Source organism: Phalangium opilio, unplaced genomic scaffold, assembly GCF_054372755.1.
Source record: "Phalangium opilio isolate 3A_F unplaced genomic scaffold, DU_Popi_V2 ptg000031l_1, whole genome shotgun sequence".
NCBI lineage: Eukaryota > Metazoa > Arthropoda > Arachnida > Opiliones > Phalangiidae > Phalangium > Phalangium opilio.
In genome coordinates this window covers 10,959,965-10,978,832 of record NW_028324158.1, presented here as the reverse complement: position 1 = coordinate 10,978,832, position 18,868 = coordinate 10,959,965, and the positions used below count along the sequence as shown (strand labels likewise).

General features: G+C 39.2%; 1 protein-coding gene across 1 annotated transcript; it reads right to left on the bottom strand.

Annotated features, from left to right (window-relative positions):
• Positions 1 to 13,258: 13,258 nt before the first annotated feature.
• LOC149690602 (uncharacterized) lies at positions 13,259 to 17,648 on the bottom strand. Its single transcript, XM_089870151.1, has 2 exons — positions 14,424 to 17,648; positions 13,259 to 14,326 (listed from the first exon to the last, which is right to left on the bottom strand). Exon 1 carries the CDS (start codon positions 16,483 to 16,485, stop codon positions 14,428 to 14,430), a length of 2,058 nt encoding a protein of 685 aa, XP_089726277.1. The 5' UTR covers positions 16,486 to 17,648; the 3' UTR covers positions 13,259 to 14,326; positions 14,424 to 14,427.
• Between the last annotated feature and the right edge of the window lie 1,220 nt (positions 17,649 to 18,868).

Here is an 18,868-nt window from a genome sequence, read left to right as displayed (position 1 = left end):
CTAACCTATTATTATCCAAACACTCTATGAATATACTATTTGGCTCTGGTACTGCAGTCTTATTCCCTCTGTTTCCTTGAAAACATGAATTGACATTACTCCACCACACTTAAAGTCTACAGTGTTTAACTTATCCAATCTCTAATTTTCTTGGATCGTATCTTGACTTGAAAGCGTCGTCGAAGGTTGTTATAGGCTTTTTAACCATCCAACGTAAGTTCCAACCCGTTTCTCCCAGGAGACCGGTATGAATATAGCATCTAGGATGGATTTCTTTGGCGGAGCTGGGACATTTTCCCCTAAATTTAACGTGACCCTTGGCTCCCTGAGAGACCCATAAAGTTTCAAGTCTCGCAGCGGCGTCGCGCAAGCAGTCGCGGCTTTCTCTCTATTTTAATGAGGGACGCGAGAACGAGGCCTAACCATAATCGGGCGTATAACCTCCTAAAAATACTCCCCAAGAACATCGCGGAAATAAGCGGTAGTCCGGGAAAAGATGAAGATGTACTCAGCTGAGAGAGAGAGAGAGAGAGAGAAGCAAGCCGGAATTCGGCTTCGCGCAAGAACTTAATGATACGCAAAAAACTCTATAGCCTACAAGCTCCGAATTTTATTATTTAGTGCTAACCATAAACTCGACTCCAGCAAGATTCGCAGCACGAGTCTCGGGAGATGAGGAAAGAAGTTACGTTTTTGGCGCAAAATAGACGGAAATTAAAACGAATTTATGGTACAGGAGTCACGTGTTGCCTTGGAAAGGGTTCAAGCTATGTATGTAGTACCAGGTGAAACTGTTAGAAATAGGGCTGTTTTCTTAGAATCAAAACCTTTGCCAATGCACGGGTTCTAGTTCTAACACATTTTAAAATATTTTTGAAAGTTTTGAAGTTATGTCACGTGATTTGTGAAGATATTGAATGAAATATTCGTTAATTCACTTGAAGACCACGTTTTTGTGACCATTCTCCGAGGTTTATGAGCTCGAAACAATGCTTACTTCTCAGGCTTGGAGGATTCATACCATTTTCATAAGGAGGCCAGGCTTCAGGTGTTACTCAAGAAGACCAGACTCACTGATGGAGTCAAAAGCCAGACTGTACCTCCTTGTGTAAATTGTATGAATACTCCTAGTCTAAAAACTAAGAATTAAATGTTATTCCTAAAATACGCTATGATGATGCGGTTTCGTGCAAGGAATTAAATTGTTTAATCTTGCAAATTTTGGGGTGAAATTAAGAGACTGGCTCTGTCCCAAATAGTAATCCCTTAAATCGTTTCCCATGCAGCAGTCACGGAGGGTGTAAGAGCATAGAGGAGACCATAGTGTTAAACAATAAAAATTTTATTCTAAAATTGTTTAAAAGCGCCGCTATAGCGCGAGGAAGCAATACCAGCTAGCACCACCACCGTGGAAGATGCTGTACAAATTTTCTTCAACTTTCTTTTTTTCTTATGCGGCTGCGTTAAGATAGCGCATCATCCTTCCAAGATGCGAGAAAAGATGAAAGGAAAAAGCCGACACCATAAAAATCCTCCGCTTACACTTAATTCCTATATACCCAGACCTTTTTCCCCCCTTCACTCGCAATCTATCTCGTCTTCCCATGCATGCAGATGCTCAGCGCAAGCCCGACGACCCTTTCAATACCAGAATTATACGACTACGTTTTTTGGTATTTCTCCATCAACTCTTGACTTTTGTCTCAACCTCGCTAATCTCAGTTCGCACTTCTTCAATTTGAATTGTTATCGTTTGAAAAAATAATTTGTATCTGTATACCTGCATGCATGTACGACCCAAGGGTTATGGTGTGTTTAGAAACTTGTTCCGCAGCTTAATTGAACGGTGTGAAAATTAAATAGGTTATCCTGGGTGTTTCTGACACTTTAAACAAACTCAGTTTGACCCAATGACCACACCCTTTAATTTGTGGCATGCAGACTTATCAAAAACATATCTTGCGTTAGATATTGTAACAGTGCGAACTTGGCTATATTTATAATTTGGTTAGACACGTTGAGCGTATAATTTTGCTTCTCATTAAAAACTTCATGGTGGCTATTACACGCATTTATACCACCCCTTTAGACCTAGCTGAAAGCCTTTTTTTGTCCAATTTTGTCGGCTTGCTTTTTGACTCTGCTTCCGGATGCACCCCCAAATAGTTCTAAGATGTCTTGTAAAGTAGTAAAACATTTTAAGACGTTTCTCTTTAGGCCTAGTACTAAAATTTAAGGATCGGAAGTTTCGTCCCCAAAAGTTTTATATCCTTTTTCTTTCTTTCTATTGTTTGAACTAAAATTAGTTTATAACAGGCGCGAAAATATGGTGTTTGAATCAGTGTAGCGGTTATTTCTCTGGGTAGATTTGTATCTACTAGAAAAAAAATGGTTTTTTGGTCTAAAATCAAACAAATTTGAAGTAAGATTCATTAAAATTTACCAAATTCTTTTCAGTTTAAAAAACGGTAGACTGGTGAAATTAGGCATAAAGTCTAGTAGCGAGTATAACGACATGTTACGCTAAGTTGTATAATACCCGCCAAGGCTTAAGGAATGGTTTCTTCTAACTACTTGTGTTATTCTTGGCCCCGAATCCTGATTGTTTACTAACGACTGGGAAAATGCTCTCCCTAAAATTTGGCAGGTCTTTTGCGATATCGCTCGGGTCATTAGGCAAAGACCGAATATATAAAAACACGTAACGGACGCGATGAATGATGGTCTCCCCAATACACCCTCTAATCCTCAGGCGCTAAGCCTAACCGAGGCTTAACAGTAAGATGCCATTTTCCAACATTCCTCCCAAAAAAAAAACCTTTTTTCATTCGTATAGATTTTCTTGTCTTTTAACTACGAACTAGTTTGTCATCGTCCTGACTAAAAAGACAATCGTTTAAAGTTAGGCTTAAGAATTAGGCTTAGAGGATAATGGGAGTGTACGGTGGCGCGTGATCTGTTTTGGTGGCAAGATGTTCCTCGCCCGTCCTATATACGATTCTACGCCAACTCTTGAGCAACGAGACAATCACGTTAAAAAATTAGGCTTAGCTAATAAAAGACGCGCGCGCCTGTTTTTGGCGGGAAGAATTTATACGAACGCGTGGATAATATATGGAGGGATTGGCGTGATAAATGGAGGGAAGCGAGAGATACCCGATCTTCCACGGGGGTTAATCGCGATGCTTTGAGTATAAAAAGCGTGGCCAATAACCCGTATCGTCTGCTTAGAAATACGATTATGCTTAAGCCAAATAAACGCGGTTTAAACCATGCAAAAAAGTGATACGTAACGCGGATTTTTGAAAGGGCTGACAAATCACTTGGCAACACTGAGGTTAAGGAGGCAATAGTTATTTTAAATTAAATTTTAATCCTCCAAGTGATGAATTTCTACCAGTAAACACCGTCCTCACAACGTCCCTTTTGGACTCTGGTAGAAACTGATCGTGAAATGTACTTAGTATGGTAACAAGTAAACTAAGACATCTACACAAAACCAAAAACTTCCTAACCTCTGTCTCGAAGAAGAAGTCGTTTAGAAAACGGAACAACTCTTGTAGTTGAGCGTCCCTATAGCTTAGCTCTTCGGTCAGGATCAGGTTTCAGACAATTTCACTCAGCAGCGTGTTTTGGACCTTGCGCAGTCAACTAGTATTTTAGATCTTTGAAGTTAGTGCTCCTCCTCCCCCGCTAAGGGTGTTCTTGCGCAGCGAGTAATTCCTCTAAAAGCGTTTCTTTCACGGCCTTAAAAAGTCCAATGTCATCCCCGCTGGTGACCTTTTATCCGCCTTGATTTTGCACGTGCACCGAAATCGGAATACCATGGAACTGGAAGTGTCGAACTTCCTTCCTTCCTAGCTAAACCCGGCCAACACCACGATTTCTGAAATTGAATACATCAACAGAATCCTTTATAGCATTTTCTTTCAAAGTTGAAAGAAGAATTCCGTGCTAATTAGACACTATGATATCTCAACCCTAATAGTAGGCTTAAGTCGTCGAAACTTACTTGATTCTAGTAGTTATTCCATGGCTTCAATCACGTTGGCTTGTTTCAATTTAGACGCACTTGCCGCTTTGAAACCTGCGCATTAGATATTTGCTAAGCCTTATTTTGAAGATTTGAAGATTAAAACCCATGAATTATTTAAATCTAACCATGGATGAACTTCGAAACTTGTTCTCTAAGACTCTAACCCTAACCCTAACCATAACTAAAAATGCGTGTTTTACTAAGTCTAACCACAAATAAACCTTCATTTCAGCTAAAACTCGGTCAGTTCACCCTCCCTTTTAATGAAAGTTAAAGAATTTGAAACTGATATAGATAAAAATGCACCCATACCTCAAGTCCTTCACCCCTTTGGGTAAATCTTTTCATAATTTTTTGAGACGTTTCTGACAGTTCGGCAACAACCCAGGCAGACTCAACGCCTATCGCATGCACGATTTCTCTGTCTTCTTCCACCACCGATACCATGGAGAGATGCGGGGTGGTATTTTTTAATTTAGGCCAGAAAGATCTGATCCAACGTGATATCCGGCGTCAAGGCGTGTGTGTTGACACTCTAGTTTCGTGGCGCTGCGTTGATCCCAGGCAACCTCTACCTTACGTGCACCTCAACTCGCTCTTTTATATGTCCAATGTAAACACATGATTCTAGGAGGGGATGAAAATCCAAGAAACTCTGATGCGCAGGAAAGTCAAGTCATATCCTTAAAGCTTATATACTCGCTTGGGGAGTTAGGTAAGAACCCCATCCCATAGTGGTGGTGGGTCGCACATAGTCAGCGGGAACCGTACCTTTTAGTTAATTGGTAAACCTGCATATCTTATAGTGGGATTATTTAAAAGTTTTATCCAATAAGGGCGGTTTGATCGTACTGTATCTTTCTTTAGACCTAATTGAACATCATGGCAGGCGTATGATTGTGACCATATATGGTCAGTACTTCATATGTGGTTCAGAAATAATTCTAGCACGTGAAATTATCTAATTGGCCAGAGTTTTATTAAAAGTTTTCTAAATTAACTATATAAAATCATATTTCCTTATGAATAATTGAAACCAATTTTAGAATTTCACTAAATGTTAAAGCCCTAAAAATGATTACGACTGAAATCTGAGAGTGATTAGCCCCTCTATTGATTATATCGTGTTGTAAAAAGACCTCAAACCGCGATAGTTAACGTCCAGGTGAGCTAGATCTCCGCTAGCTGACCATGATAGCTGGAGAGTAATTTTTTGTTTTGAGTCTTGACGCTGTGGGTGTCTTTTACTCCATGGGTGCCCGGTACAGGGTTCAGGGCCCTCCCAGGTAGAGAGCGAGAGAGAAACTACTTTTGTATGTTTTAGAATATGCCCCTATTGACGTCTCGAACTACCTGTTAAAAATCTCTTTAAAACGACGTAACCTAACCATAATAAAGCATCACGATTTTAACCTTTTAAACCCCCCTCCCCTCCCCAATTCAAAAGCTGAGTTAGTGTAAGATTGAGGGACGTATTTGATTGAAACGAAGAGAAATTGTGCGGGAAAGTTTATTTAATGAACTATTGTCTATTGGACACATTTCTAACTTCTTGTTAATTCTGTTTTCTAAAGAACCTAATTCCAAGAAAATTTGAAGGAAAGTGTTGTGTAACTGAAAAAATGTTGTTTAATCAAAAGAGCATGTCAAATAATGAATTTTTCAAATTGAAACCCCGTGTTTATCTACAATATTAAAGAAGATATGAGCAATTAATGTAATTGAGCCTTAAGCCTATTTGTGCAGCAGACTACGTGGGGTATAAAATTCTATTGGACGAATAGTACCACCTGACTTATTTTTTCCTTGCTTATATCTTTTTTAAAATTGTAAATAGACCCATAGTTCCAATTCGAAATATTAATTATTTTAAATGATCTTTCTAATAGAAAAGAAATAATTCTGATAAGGACATTTAATTGACGATAAAAACGTCTTTGAGATTAAGTTCTTACAACCATCAATATTGATCACTTGTAATAATCAGAGCTTTTGTTCAGCCCTGACAAATCTTTCCCAAAACACTAAAACAATCAGAATCTAAATCGGAATTTTCGTGCTGGTTCAAATATACACCTTTAACCTCCACTTAAGACGAAGACTAGAGCGATTTTTGACTCTGTTATGGGAAATAAACCAGATGAAAATTTTTGTGCGGAATTCATGACTCGTACGAGCCGAGGCTTAACGGGGAATAAATAAAAAAAGAGAAATCTCTCTTAAACAGTTTAGTTTCACTCCCTCGAATTTACTCCCAAAAACTATATAGCTCTTAATCTTTGGCATTACTAAAAATAGATTGGCCTGCGCATAAGAACGAACGGTGAATGCGCCATCAGCTTAATAACTATGGGTTTTTTTTTAAGTTTTTATTGAGAAGAGCGTATATTAATGAAGATAACAGCAATTAATTTATTTATTGCTAGTTAGAGACCTATCTGTATTCTGTAAAGGAGGCAGTGGAAGAATTGTTCAGGTGGTAGAGAAAGAATTGGTCAGGTGGTATACTAATCGTCCAATAGAATTTTATACTTTAACGTCGTCTGCTTTACAGATAGGACTAACAGCTTAATCTATAAATCTTATATCAACTTTTATATTCATTACTTTATACGCGCTTTCCAATAAATAGAAAACTAACTTTAAATCGATATTTAACTATTAATAAATAACTAACCCCTATGTATCTCCCATGCACCTTATTTAAATTAAATTTTAAGTCGCCCATCAATATTTTAAACTGTTAAAAGTTTATTTATCTATTTATATAAACGCCAGATTAAATTAATCTCGAATCGAATTGAATTGAAAAAAAAATCTTCAAAAGCAATTTTGATTAAATTTTTATAGTCTATCGGCTAGTCTTCTTATATATGCCATCGGAAATATTTTTGGCAAAGGTCAAATTTACTTTTTGTAGAGACCCCCAATGGAGTTAAGACCATAAAAATCTTAAGGATATCTATAAATTTAGACAAGTAAAAGCTCGCGTGATACCGGCCAACGTTGTGATTATACGGAAAGCGTTTGCGCCATCAAGTATTTTTTTCTATTAATTTTAAAATATCGACTCTGAAATTAAATTTACGACATAGGCGTTAACTTTAAGTATCCAAACACTTGTATCAAAGCTACTTCTGTGTGTGTGTGCTATGATCATGCACCAAATTTCTAAGGGGCGTGTTATAGTGGCTATAAATTGAAATTAAAACATTTTAAATTGAAAAAAAAAAGAGAAAATTAGATTCTTGACCACTAAAATTAAGCGAATTGGGTCTTATTTCTTATCTCTGTGAATTATTTACATAAACTTTAGGGACTGTAACGTGACCGACCAACCATCTTTGTAATCTTAACAAACATGCCCGTTTACAGAATCAATTCCGTAAAGCTGCTTATTTGTAGAAGGGAATCTCTCTTCTGTTAGGAAAGAAATTTAGATCCAAACGCGCGAAAAACATGATCGTAAAACAAGCGGGGGTTTGATATATATGTATATACATACATATATAGTTCCGGCCTAGCTCGTCGCTTCGCCCTCGAGGCTTGTTAAGATTTAAACAAAATTCTCCGAGGACATTTTTACCCCTGTAATGGATGCCTATTACAATTTACAAGCCTCGCCTACACCCCCAACCAACACAAGAAGGGGGACACCCAAAAAAACTCTGATATGAAGCCATGGAAGTCTTAGGCATAACCAGACGTCTTGCGATGGGAGTAATCTTTGCCTCTAACTCTAATAAGACTGGTAATGTCGGTCGCTTAATTTTATTTCTTCAATTGCATTTAACACTTCACTTAATGGAGCGCGTACCAAAATCGTCAAATAGTATCCACAGTTCATTCGTGTTTTATGCCTAAACAAAATTTTAACACGAGATGTTTCATCTTTGAAGGAATTAGCACAGAACAGACTATGTAGTTGAATTAAAAGGGCGTGCCGGTTTAAAAACATCCTTAAACACTGTAACCTAAGTCAATTTTCACTTGAAGAAAATGAATATTAAGCCCCGCCCATTTAGTTCGACCAGATAGACGCGGGTATAGAGTACTTATTTCTTCAAGTAATGTACTTTTGTGCTAAGAAATGACACTACAGGAAATACAATAGTGCACACGTTTCTTTCTTTGGTAAAGTTATGTCTGGTTTTCTCATCATGAATCTCATCGCCTCTTCACGTCATGAGGAATAGATGAAAGCACAAAGCAGAAATACTCAATTTCTCAGACTAAACAGTGATGGCGGGTGGGCAGCGACGTATTTGTCGGTGGGGATATGAAATACTAGAAGATGCAGCGCGGTCGCTGTAGCATCGCGGTCCGCGCACGTGCATTTTTTGGGGGACCAAGACCCCCAAGTCTAAAAACCAACCAACTCCCGCTTTGAGTGACGGTTTCTCTCGATTTTCTTCATGGGTCCCCCCATGGGCTTAGCATTGACCCATCCGAGCTACTCCTGGACCCTTAGACCCCTAAAGAGTAGGAAGAGACATAAAAAAAACCCAAACGTCTATGATGACCTCAAGTTCGGGTCTCTGCATGTGAGGGTATACCAAAGATTCACGCATGTATAGGAAACCATTCAGATAAAAGAAGTTCGACCTCTGGACCCGCGTGGAAAAAAATACGTAACGACGCAACGTTTGGGTCGTTTATCCAAAATGTGTAGAACGATTATTTAAAAAAAAATATTAGTATGAGTATACTAACATCCCCCATGAATGCTAGTCAATATAGTTAACCAGTATGGAAGTTTCTACGTTTGAAACGTTTATGCATTTCTGGCCGCCATTTTACAAGATGGCCACGGAGTGAAAAAATATTTCTTTACTTTAGATTAATGTCCTTGCAAAGTTTCAACCTTTTAGGTAAAGTTGTTTGGGCTATACGTTGACTTACATTTTCATTCGTATTTTCCCATATTCTTGGGTGCTTTGAATATACTCCTGATATTACTAGATCTTTTTTGGGGTCCTCCTTGAAGGCAGGAGGAACCGGGGAAGTTGTTATATATATAGATGTTAAGGGGAAGTAAGTACCCAACTAAGTCACTGTCACCTAAAACCAGAAGCAAAGGCTTCGCAGCCCCATTCAGTTTCTTCTTAGAAACTTAGACTAATTTAGACTTAACGTATATAATCGTGCGGGTTTCTCGTTATACGAGACAGGGAAATGCTTCATTAGAAGATAGGCGACTAAGCTTGAGCTTCTTTGACACCTATTTTTTTCCTTTCCTTTCCTTTCGTCTTGCTTCCTTTTACAAGTTGATGCCCATCCCAGTGTAGGAAGAAGACATTCTTGCCGAAATCCTGAACCTAGTAATTGCAGGGGTGAGACATCAATAACTAGAATATCACGAAGCACGTGCTTCTGTCGCTCCCGAACTTTGGCGGGAAAATATAGCAATACCTATACGAGAATGTGACTGTGTAGAGAATTTGACTGAGCTGGTTCAAATTACGGTTGAACACGACACGAGAACTCTTATTTAACTTCTAGGTCCACGATTAACTTAAACAACTCAAGCCTTTTGTTCCATAACTGGTCCTTTTCTTAAGTTGGTCATAAGCGGTCAAGAATTTAAACTACTTGTAATAATTGGGCATAAAATTAGCCCTTGACACTCCATGCATGCATGCGCGTTCTCCAGACGTATATTGGCGCGAAACTTGGGTCTAAATTTAGAACATCGACTGCTAATGTTACGTACGCCACACTTATTGGTTTACTTAAGAACTGTAACTAGAAATCACGACTATGGTGTTCTCTGCCATATTATTTACTCGTATTTAGTTCGCAATAAGGAAACCCCGCACGGGCAATAACATCTGTCGGTCAAAAAACGCCAAATTAGGTGCTAGGAAACTGGGGAGGGGGATGAAAAACCAACCTTTTCTAGATTGAATTGAGGTTTTTTAAATCCCTACATAAGCTACGATCACAACATTTGGGCTTCTGCATTGTCAAGCTGTCCGATGTAACGCGCGAGCGAGATCATGAGTAACTATCGTGGAGTTTTAGAGGTTTGTGTTACCAAAGGGAAGCGCGTGATCGCCCGGATGGTGGATTGAAATAGCCTATTAAATCCGAAGAGAGGTTATATCGCGGGGTTAATATAAGAGTGGGCACTCATCTAGCCACGGACTTGTACTAAAAATTTAAAAAAGCAGCTCTCTTTGGGTATATCTCGCTAGTGGTTACCGCGTGCATGAGTTGGGATATCGTGCTTTGGATATCGTGGTGAAGCTTTAACCAAATCCGGCCAATGCCATGGTTCTTTACGAAATGGTTGGATGCTTTTATTTATGATTCTATGTTGGCTATCCGAATAAGTATAGAACTAATCAAGAAAGCATCGGGGCACTTTATCCGCTACGTGTCTTTAATTGAATAGTTTCAGGAGTCGGTATGACGTCAACATAAGCCGCGTTTACACAAGACACTTGGAAACCATTCTAAACCGTTTTGGAAAGGTGGAAACGTAGCACTTGACTGTATATCACTATTCTTGAAATTGGATGGGTTAGGCCTTTCCAATGCGGTAATTCAAAACAGTTTCAAAGTGCCCCTTGTAAACACGCACTAATGTCTATTGCACTAATCTAAAAATGCTAATTTATGCTGTATGTTCAGTAAAAAAATTTAATAATATTTAGAATCTATTAATGAATTGATCAGTTCAATGGTTAAAGCCTTTTTTATATTGGTAACACCCCTATGTATTCTGTTCAGCCAACATGGAATCATTCTCGATCTTCTTTTTTTTTACTCCAACCATTTTGCAAGTAACCATGTCGATGGATTCACGCGGATTGTAGGAGATTTTTGGCGACCGTGTGTACTATTAAAATAACCTTTTTTTTCTGGGGGGATTTCGATTCAACATGAAGAGTTGAGGAGGCTATACGTTGAAGAGGCTAACGCAGGGGGGAAATTATCGGGGGTTCGAACTCGTGTTGTTTGCGTTAGAACGACGGGGATTCTTTTCAACATTTAAAGTTGGCATCGTGCGAGAACTAACCGAGAAGAAAAAAATATCGCGGTTTAGAATTTTTTTATCCGAATTCTCTGCCGTTTGATGTAGGGGGTTTTTCCCATACCATTTTCAACGACGGACCGACATAATGCTCGCCTTATTTAACTGGCATTTTATAAGCTCCTGATCAGGGGTAAAAGGACATGCTTAGAAGTAAAATATCAGAATGCTGAGTGCGTCAGACTAAATACGAAGAACCTCGAAGATCTGAACTGCAAGGAAGGAAGGAGTTTGTTAAGCATTCTTAAGTTTTATGGAAATATTATTTATAGTTTTAAGGAGATAGTTAATAATCCTTGCAAAGGAAACTTGAAAATTGAATGTCTCAGGAAATTTGACAATTGATAGTTCAAAGTTCAGGAAATATAAGAATTGACCCCCAAAAATAGCTAAATTTAAGGATTGACCACCAAAGATAAGGGAAATTAAGAATTGACCCCCAAAGATAGGGAAAATTAAGAATTGACCCCCAAAGATAGGGGAAATTAAGAATTGACCCCCCAAAGATAGGGGAAATTAAGAATTGACCCCCAAAGATAGGGGAAATTAAGAATTGGCCCCCAAAGATAGGGGAAATTATGAAATTGGCCCCCTAGATTAAGGAATTTAGGAAATTGACCCCCAAATATCTGGGAAATTATGAAATTGACCCCCACAAATCAGGGAATTTAAGAGATTGACCCCCACAGATCAGGGAATATCAGAAATTGACCTCCTAAAACCAGGGAATTTAAGAACCTGACTTCATATAATGTACTTCTACCGTGATTTGATAAGCCGGCCTTTTTGCTACATACACTATATAGCTTCGATCATTCTTTGGGTATTTATTATTCGAAAAGGAATTCTTCTATTTCTAACCGAATTGACAAAAGGCAGGCAGCCAAAAGCATACATATATAAGGAGACCGGAAAAAAAATTTTGAAGCACTAGCTAGCTCTTCTGCATTTTATTCTTTTGATATCGTGGGCCCACTTGTCCTCGCTAACGTCCCTTTGCCCCGCTTTAGGTTTGGGTTTTTATTAAAACGAAATAGTAAAGATATCGGTTGCCTATTGTATCCTCGTTATACTATGGTCAATTTCATTTTCACACAACCGTTCATCTTTTGTCGTGAACGAAACCGATACACTACCGGAGTACCGGGTCCCGGATATTTTTGGGTGGTTTCCATTCTGACCAAGTTACATGCAGATAGGCTAGGGCTATTTTAAACCATTTTTCAAGCTGAAAGTTTCAAAAAATCTCGTGAAATTTTTAAAATATTGCACGTGTTTGGACAGAATCGTAGCACGTGGTGATTAAAAGATAAAGACATTGAATAATTTTGACTTGCAATGAAAAGTTCACGGTTTCTTCAAAAAACTGCACGAGTTGAAACACCAATTACTTTAATGCACCACATTAACAATGACATATCACCGCACCGCAGGTAGTCCCTAATACTTGGTAAACCTCTCCCACCACCTACATACCATTCTTCATGAATATCTTAACAATATACTCCACCCTAGTTACTTCAATTTAGACAATACAAGTGCTGCACCAAAAAAATAGCGTCTAACACATTGTAATCCTTCACACGTATCTCCAAAACAGAATGAAACCTTAAGAAAAAAATGCACCAAACTAACCAAGATAAGGCGTGAAAGAAAAAAGTTAGCTTAGACTAATATAGGAGAGAAATGGAAGAAAGTGTTAATAAGCGGATTAAGATTATCCATTTTCTCTAGCTCTTTCCTTAAACCTCTCATCCCAACTGTATAGTCCATTAACGCCTTGATACGACGCTTTTAAAACCTTCTAAATTCACTACATAGTTCTTTTTATAGAAATAAGACAATATGTCAGTCATTTTCGTTACTTTCTAAGGGGCTAACTGATTACGCTCGCGTCTCCCATCATGCAAAAGCTTGAAAACCGTCGGTGAAAAGCTTCAAGCAAAGATTTAGGGATGAACATTAAGCTGTTTATCTTCGTAAAACAGCCTCTTCCTTCGACTCGCATCAAAAAAATATACTTTCTTTCAACTAAAACAGAACCTTTACTAAGAGGAATCTAGAAAAAAGAACCGTTTATTGAAAATTGTTATCGTATATCCGAAGTTAATTTTACTAAAGCTATCATAACCTTATGACTGAAATCTATCCTGCGTTTGTAGTAGTATCTTCAAGTTAATATATTTCTGAGGATGAGTTAGTTTAGGACGCAGTTTTAGGCATTTTTGTGATTCGTGATCGGTTTCGAATTACTATCAACAATGAAACGGAATGATTTCAAAGGCCGTGTTTTCTATCGTTATTTGACCCTTACTATAAGTGATACCAAGGGGTTAACTACACAGATATATCCTGTAAACTATTACTAATTATTGGAGCCTAAATACGATCTTTAAGTTACGATTTTAAGGGTACAAAGACTGTGAATTATAGGTCGCCGGTAACATCACTGGCATTCCAAAAGTATATACTCCGTGGAATTTCTGTTGCATATGAGACGTTGTGTGTTTTGGGTTGAAATATTATGGTGTTGAATTTCACACCATTTTAGAAAAATAGTGTTTTGTAACGGTATGATAAGGGAGCTAATTACTAATAATGTTAGGCTTAAAATAGGCTTAACTATAATTGAAACTTCGTAATTATATTTAATGTTTTTCAATTGAAAAATGACTAGCTTTAATGGCGCCATATTCGTTATTTTTTATACCGTTGTTTACATAAGATATTTACATTATACAAAACGAAATAATTAAAAGTTAATTTCTTTTGTTTAGAGCTCTATATAGCTAATGCCGCGATTGTTAATTAACTTAATTTACATTAATATATATTTTTTCCCTATATACGTGTTTTCATTAATTGAAATTATTACTAAGACTATACCGTTTAACATTTTCATTAAGGGTTTTATGTCGAACTAAGTTTAATTAACTTAATTATTCGAATTGGCAAGAGATATCGGCCCAGAATTTTATGGATGGTTACTATAATACTTACCAGTTGTTGATTTTCGTTAAATTACAAGTAATTAATTCACGTGGCTTACTTTTAATTTAACGAAATATAACAATTAAATATAATTTTTTATTATTATTATTTAGGCCTCTTGTTAAGGCGATTCTTTAACCAACTACTGTACTTACATATTTAATTTAATTTAATTAAGTATATAAAGGAAAACGTTTCACTTACGTTTATAATTAAAGTTGGTGATTGATATTAACAGAGGCGCGCTGGCGGATTATAGTCTTTATTAAATTAGTAATATTAATTAGTTATACCAGAAGATATATATAATATATATACACTTATGAAATCTATTAATTATTTCAATTCAGTATTTACCGTTTTAAAATGTCCCGCTATCGTATGACGTTGGTGTTCCCGTGGTATTTCTTTGATGGTAATTACCGACGTAATCTAATTGACAACTAGAGTTGTTCTGATGATGATGATTACCATGATTACCGGGTGTTGGAGACGTTTGGAGTAAACGTTGAAGTTCAAACATTTCGCGTACGCAATCGTTGACCGTTTCGGCTGAACCAACCGTTGTATTATGTTGTTCATCCACCGGATTAGAACTATGATTAGGTACCGCGTACCAATTGCTATTATGCAATACAACCGACGCGTTGTTCCTCGTACCAGGGGTTAAGAAACTTGATAGACTCGGTCTGGTTGTCAACAACGACCCCGTGGTATGCATATTATTCACCTTATCATCGTGAGAAGGTCCAGGGTGATGGGTTAGTTGAGAATTTTCGCCATAGGTGCAGTAAGAATCACCAGCTCCCGCGTTTGTTGGTAACCCATTACAATTAGGGAAGAGTATGTCCCCGTAGACGTTATTAGTGACATTAGGCCTATGATAACAAGTTCTACTGGCGTTCATGACGTAATCGGGGGTTACGTGGCAACCGGATGTTACTGGAGGCACCTCCGACGCGTGTTCCCTAGGGGTCATTAAATGGTCTACGCTGAAACTGGTCAAACAAGCCGGATGTTGAGAGGCGTCCATCGCGGGTACCACAATGTTATGATGAGAAGTTGGTGAGGATAGATTATCCAAATTTGGTTTACGGTCGTACTTGCACTGATCTTGCGCGGGTACTGCCGGTGTGGTTTGTCCGCATGATGATGGGTAATTACTGGCAGTTTCGCCTGGTTCCGTTTTCGGTGAGACAACGCACGAGGCCATTAAACTCGAAGGCGATTTACACGAGGCGTCGGTTTTGTTACAAACACCGGTTGACGCGGTTACTTCTTCGTTGTGGTGGTTAGTTGCGTTATGATTGTTTGTAAACGATGTCTTAACCGAGTTTTTCTTGTCGCTCTTGGATTCTCTTTTCTTGGACTCCTCTCTCCCCATATCTTTCTTTTTAAATCTGCGACGTCTTCTTAAATAACTTCCGTTTTCGAACATGTTAACGCTTTCGGGATCGAGCGTCCAGTAACTACCCTTACCGGGTTTCTTGTCCTCACGTGGTACCCGGACAAAGCAGTCATTTAGGCTTAAGTTGTGACGTATGCTATTCTGCCAGCCTTGTTTATTTTCGCGGTAAAATGGGAAGCGTTCCATTATAAACTGGTAAATACCATTCAGAGTAATTTTCTTTTCGGTTGAATTTTGAATGGCCATTGTTATCAAGGCGATATAAGAGTAGGGGGGTTTAACCATGTCCTTGCATGGGCTTTGATGATGGCTCGTTTCGCTTAGAGGACCGTAAGGTGGCGCGTAAGGGTGATGGTGACTTCGAACAACCAAATTTGACCCCGTACCACGCGCTGTCGTCAGTAAATGCGGTGGAGGATAATCTAAGGGTTTAATGTCTTTAAGATTGCTTTCCATTTCTGGGTCTGGGGAATGATAAGGAGACCCGTAACTACCCAAAGCACTCCTGGGGTAATTAGGCATCCCAACGCTGGATATTCGACCTAAGGTACTTCGTGGTCGATGTATGGGTGATACTTTACCGTAAGGATCTTGATGGTGCCCTTGAGATACTCCCGCCGCCATTTTGGATAGTTCTTTATCAGGACTTTGCATCGGCGAGTATGATTGTTCGAACGCGTTAACTCGTTGGTAAAACGACGCCGCCGCTGATCTTTGTTGCGGTATCGGGGTCGAATGGGTTCCCACGTTGCTCGGAGGTCTTCGAGGTGACGAAGAACTCGATGATGATAGCGCTGGTGCACTCCGGGGTGAACCGGCGTAGGAATCAGCTTCGGCCGTAACCGTTACCGGTGTCACGCACTGTCCGGAAGTAGATTGTAAAGGTTGTTGCATTTGACCCGTTGCCGACGTCGTATATGGTGGCATGACCGTACTGGGCGCCATTGCCGAGTAATTCCCGCCACCGTAACTGTTATAAAAACTCTGATTTTCCGGGTACAACGACAACATGGCGCAATTTTGGAAAACAACGCGAGATTAAGACCAATCCGTTTCCCGTATACGTTACGTTTCGCGCTATCTTTTTCCGATACCCGAAGTCAGGCGCTCGGCTACCGACGCGCGAAAACGGCTCCGGCCGGCGCTTTCAAGAAACCAATAACGCTCTTCTTAGGTGCAGGCTGCCGATGCTGTTTCTATCTCTCCTAGTTCTCGTGATGCGTCGTCGGCTTTTCTCTCAGAGATTTTCGCGATGAAAACTTTTCTGGCAAGCTTGGCAAGACACCAGGCTGGCTCCGTAGGTAGCTTTTACCATTATTAAACGCATCGTGATTAAAAATTGCCAATACACGATGTCCGATCATTAGATCTTGATCCGAATTTTCTGAAACCAAAGGGGTGTGATGGTTAAGGTTGGCTGTTTCCCCTCATATCTCCGGAATATTATATTTTCTTCTTCTAATTTTTGGCCAATTTTTCTTTATTTCTCTTTTTGGCACCCCCTTTGCTCGACGTATCTTAATTTCCTCTCTTGTTTCTCCTGGGCTATACGGACTCTCTCTCTTTTTTTTACTTCCGCCCCTGGTAATTTGGCTGCTGCGCGTTTCCCAGGTTATACAAAGGCTATATCCGCGAAAAATGCCTTGGGCGCGTTTTGAGATAACAGGATGGATGGTGAGAAAACGCGGTTGAAAACGCGCGTCGAGTCGCGTTCTCTTACGATGGGTCGGATATGAATGGCTGTGATTTAGACTACCATGCTTTTTCGCTAACCCTGCCTCCGTCTCTGACGGGACTCCTCCTACCGGGAAAACTGGGAACCAATGACGATCCGAGGATGCTTTTCCCCTCCATGTCCGTACGCTCCTGAATCCGACGCTGGTGGTTTAATTCCGAACGTTTTCACCCCTCTTACTCTCGAGAATGTACTTGGTTTTGGATGAGGTGATCTCGTGGATAGTCGAGGCGTTCGACTTACCTGGCAGCGTCCGGAACGGGATGGAGATGAAAAATGGGATCAACTAGGAGCGCCGGGAGCAATCCGGAAGATGGTGCACGCGCTTTCAAGTAAAACGGACGCGCGCGCCAGTCAGTCAGAGAGAGAGCCGGAGAGAAGAGAAGAGAGAGAGGAGAGGGATTGTAAGAGGGGAGAGACGTCGAGGCTACGAGCGAAATCGACGCGCGCGCCCTTTTAAGCGCATTATAGTTTCTCGCTTCAAGAACAGGGGGCGCTTCGGGCGATTTTGCGCCCGTTCGGCTAGGGTATTACGTCTTCTGAACCAGAGTATTGGAAAAGTAACGGACGATGATCCAAGTTAGGCCTACTTTCTCGTTCACCCTGTTAAGCTTAATAAAGTCGAAGCTGCCAAGGAAAGATACCGTGTTGGAAGTTCTTAGACCAAATAGATTCAACTTCGGGACATTTAAACATATCTTCCAATTTGACGAACCATTAAGAAAGAACTTGAAAGTTGTCCTACCCAAACTAATGCCAAGAAATGAATAGGAATGGTGTGTTCCTAAAATGTATTAGATAGTTCTTATGAATGACTAGTTGTCTATGAAAAATTTTCCATATTGAATTTCAATCTATTCGGGTTAGTTGCATGAACGAACCATATACCACGGTTCTCACTAGCTATAGGGTATGTAGAAAGAGTCGACGAGTCGTTTAACTTAATTAATCGGCGCCTGCTGCAAATCGAGTAAAAGCTAGTACAGAGGAAAACTCTTCTTTTTTTATATGCCCTAACATCTTTTCTGCACGCTTTCCTACTGTGTTAGTTGCGCTGCGGAGCTAAAAGTTTTCTTCCTCTGAGCCAACCCAGAACTATATAGCGAGAGAGTATATACGCCAGTATACGCCAGTTTCACTGGCGTATACAGGCGTGGCATCTTTGGCCCCCACTTCATGCCCCCCCCCTCCTCTCTCTCTCTCAACCTGTCAATATTTGATCGATTGCTTGTGTAGGCTTGAAGTATTATAAGCTTATAACAAAAGATGGTTTTGTAGGAATAAAGATCATAATATAAAGTAAAAAAGTTATTTTATTTTCTTTAAAAGTATAGGTTCTAATATTAAAGACATTTTTTCAATTTTCATTTTAAAATGCATTTGATTTATTCTAAAATAATTCCTTCTATCTTCGTAAGGAAGAAGATAAATTTTAATATTATTTTTAAATCTTACGTAAGCCATTAAGCCTTTCTTTGATATACAAAGCGTTAAGTTGTTTTCTAACGTAGAGTTCCAAAACTAATCTTTCGAGATCTTTAGTTTTGACTTTAAAGGTATGATAAAGTTCTTCCGGGTTTTCTTGAGGTTTTTCAGGCGTTTTTTCTTCAGTCTTGACTTTTATATTTTTAGTGTACGTTTCTGTCTCATCAATGGTAA

Excerpts from the sequence above, each read along its gene's own strand:
- LOC149690602 (XM_089870151.1), bottom strand. The coding sequence starts at position 16,485 with ATGTTGTCGTTGTACCCGGAAAATCAGAGTTTTTATAACAGTTACGGT.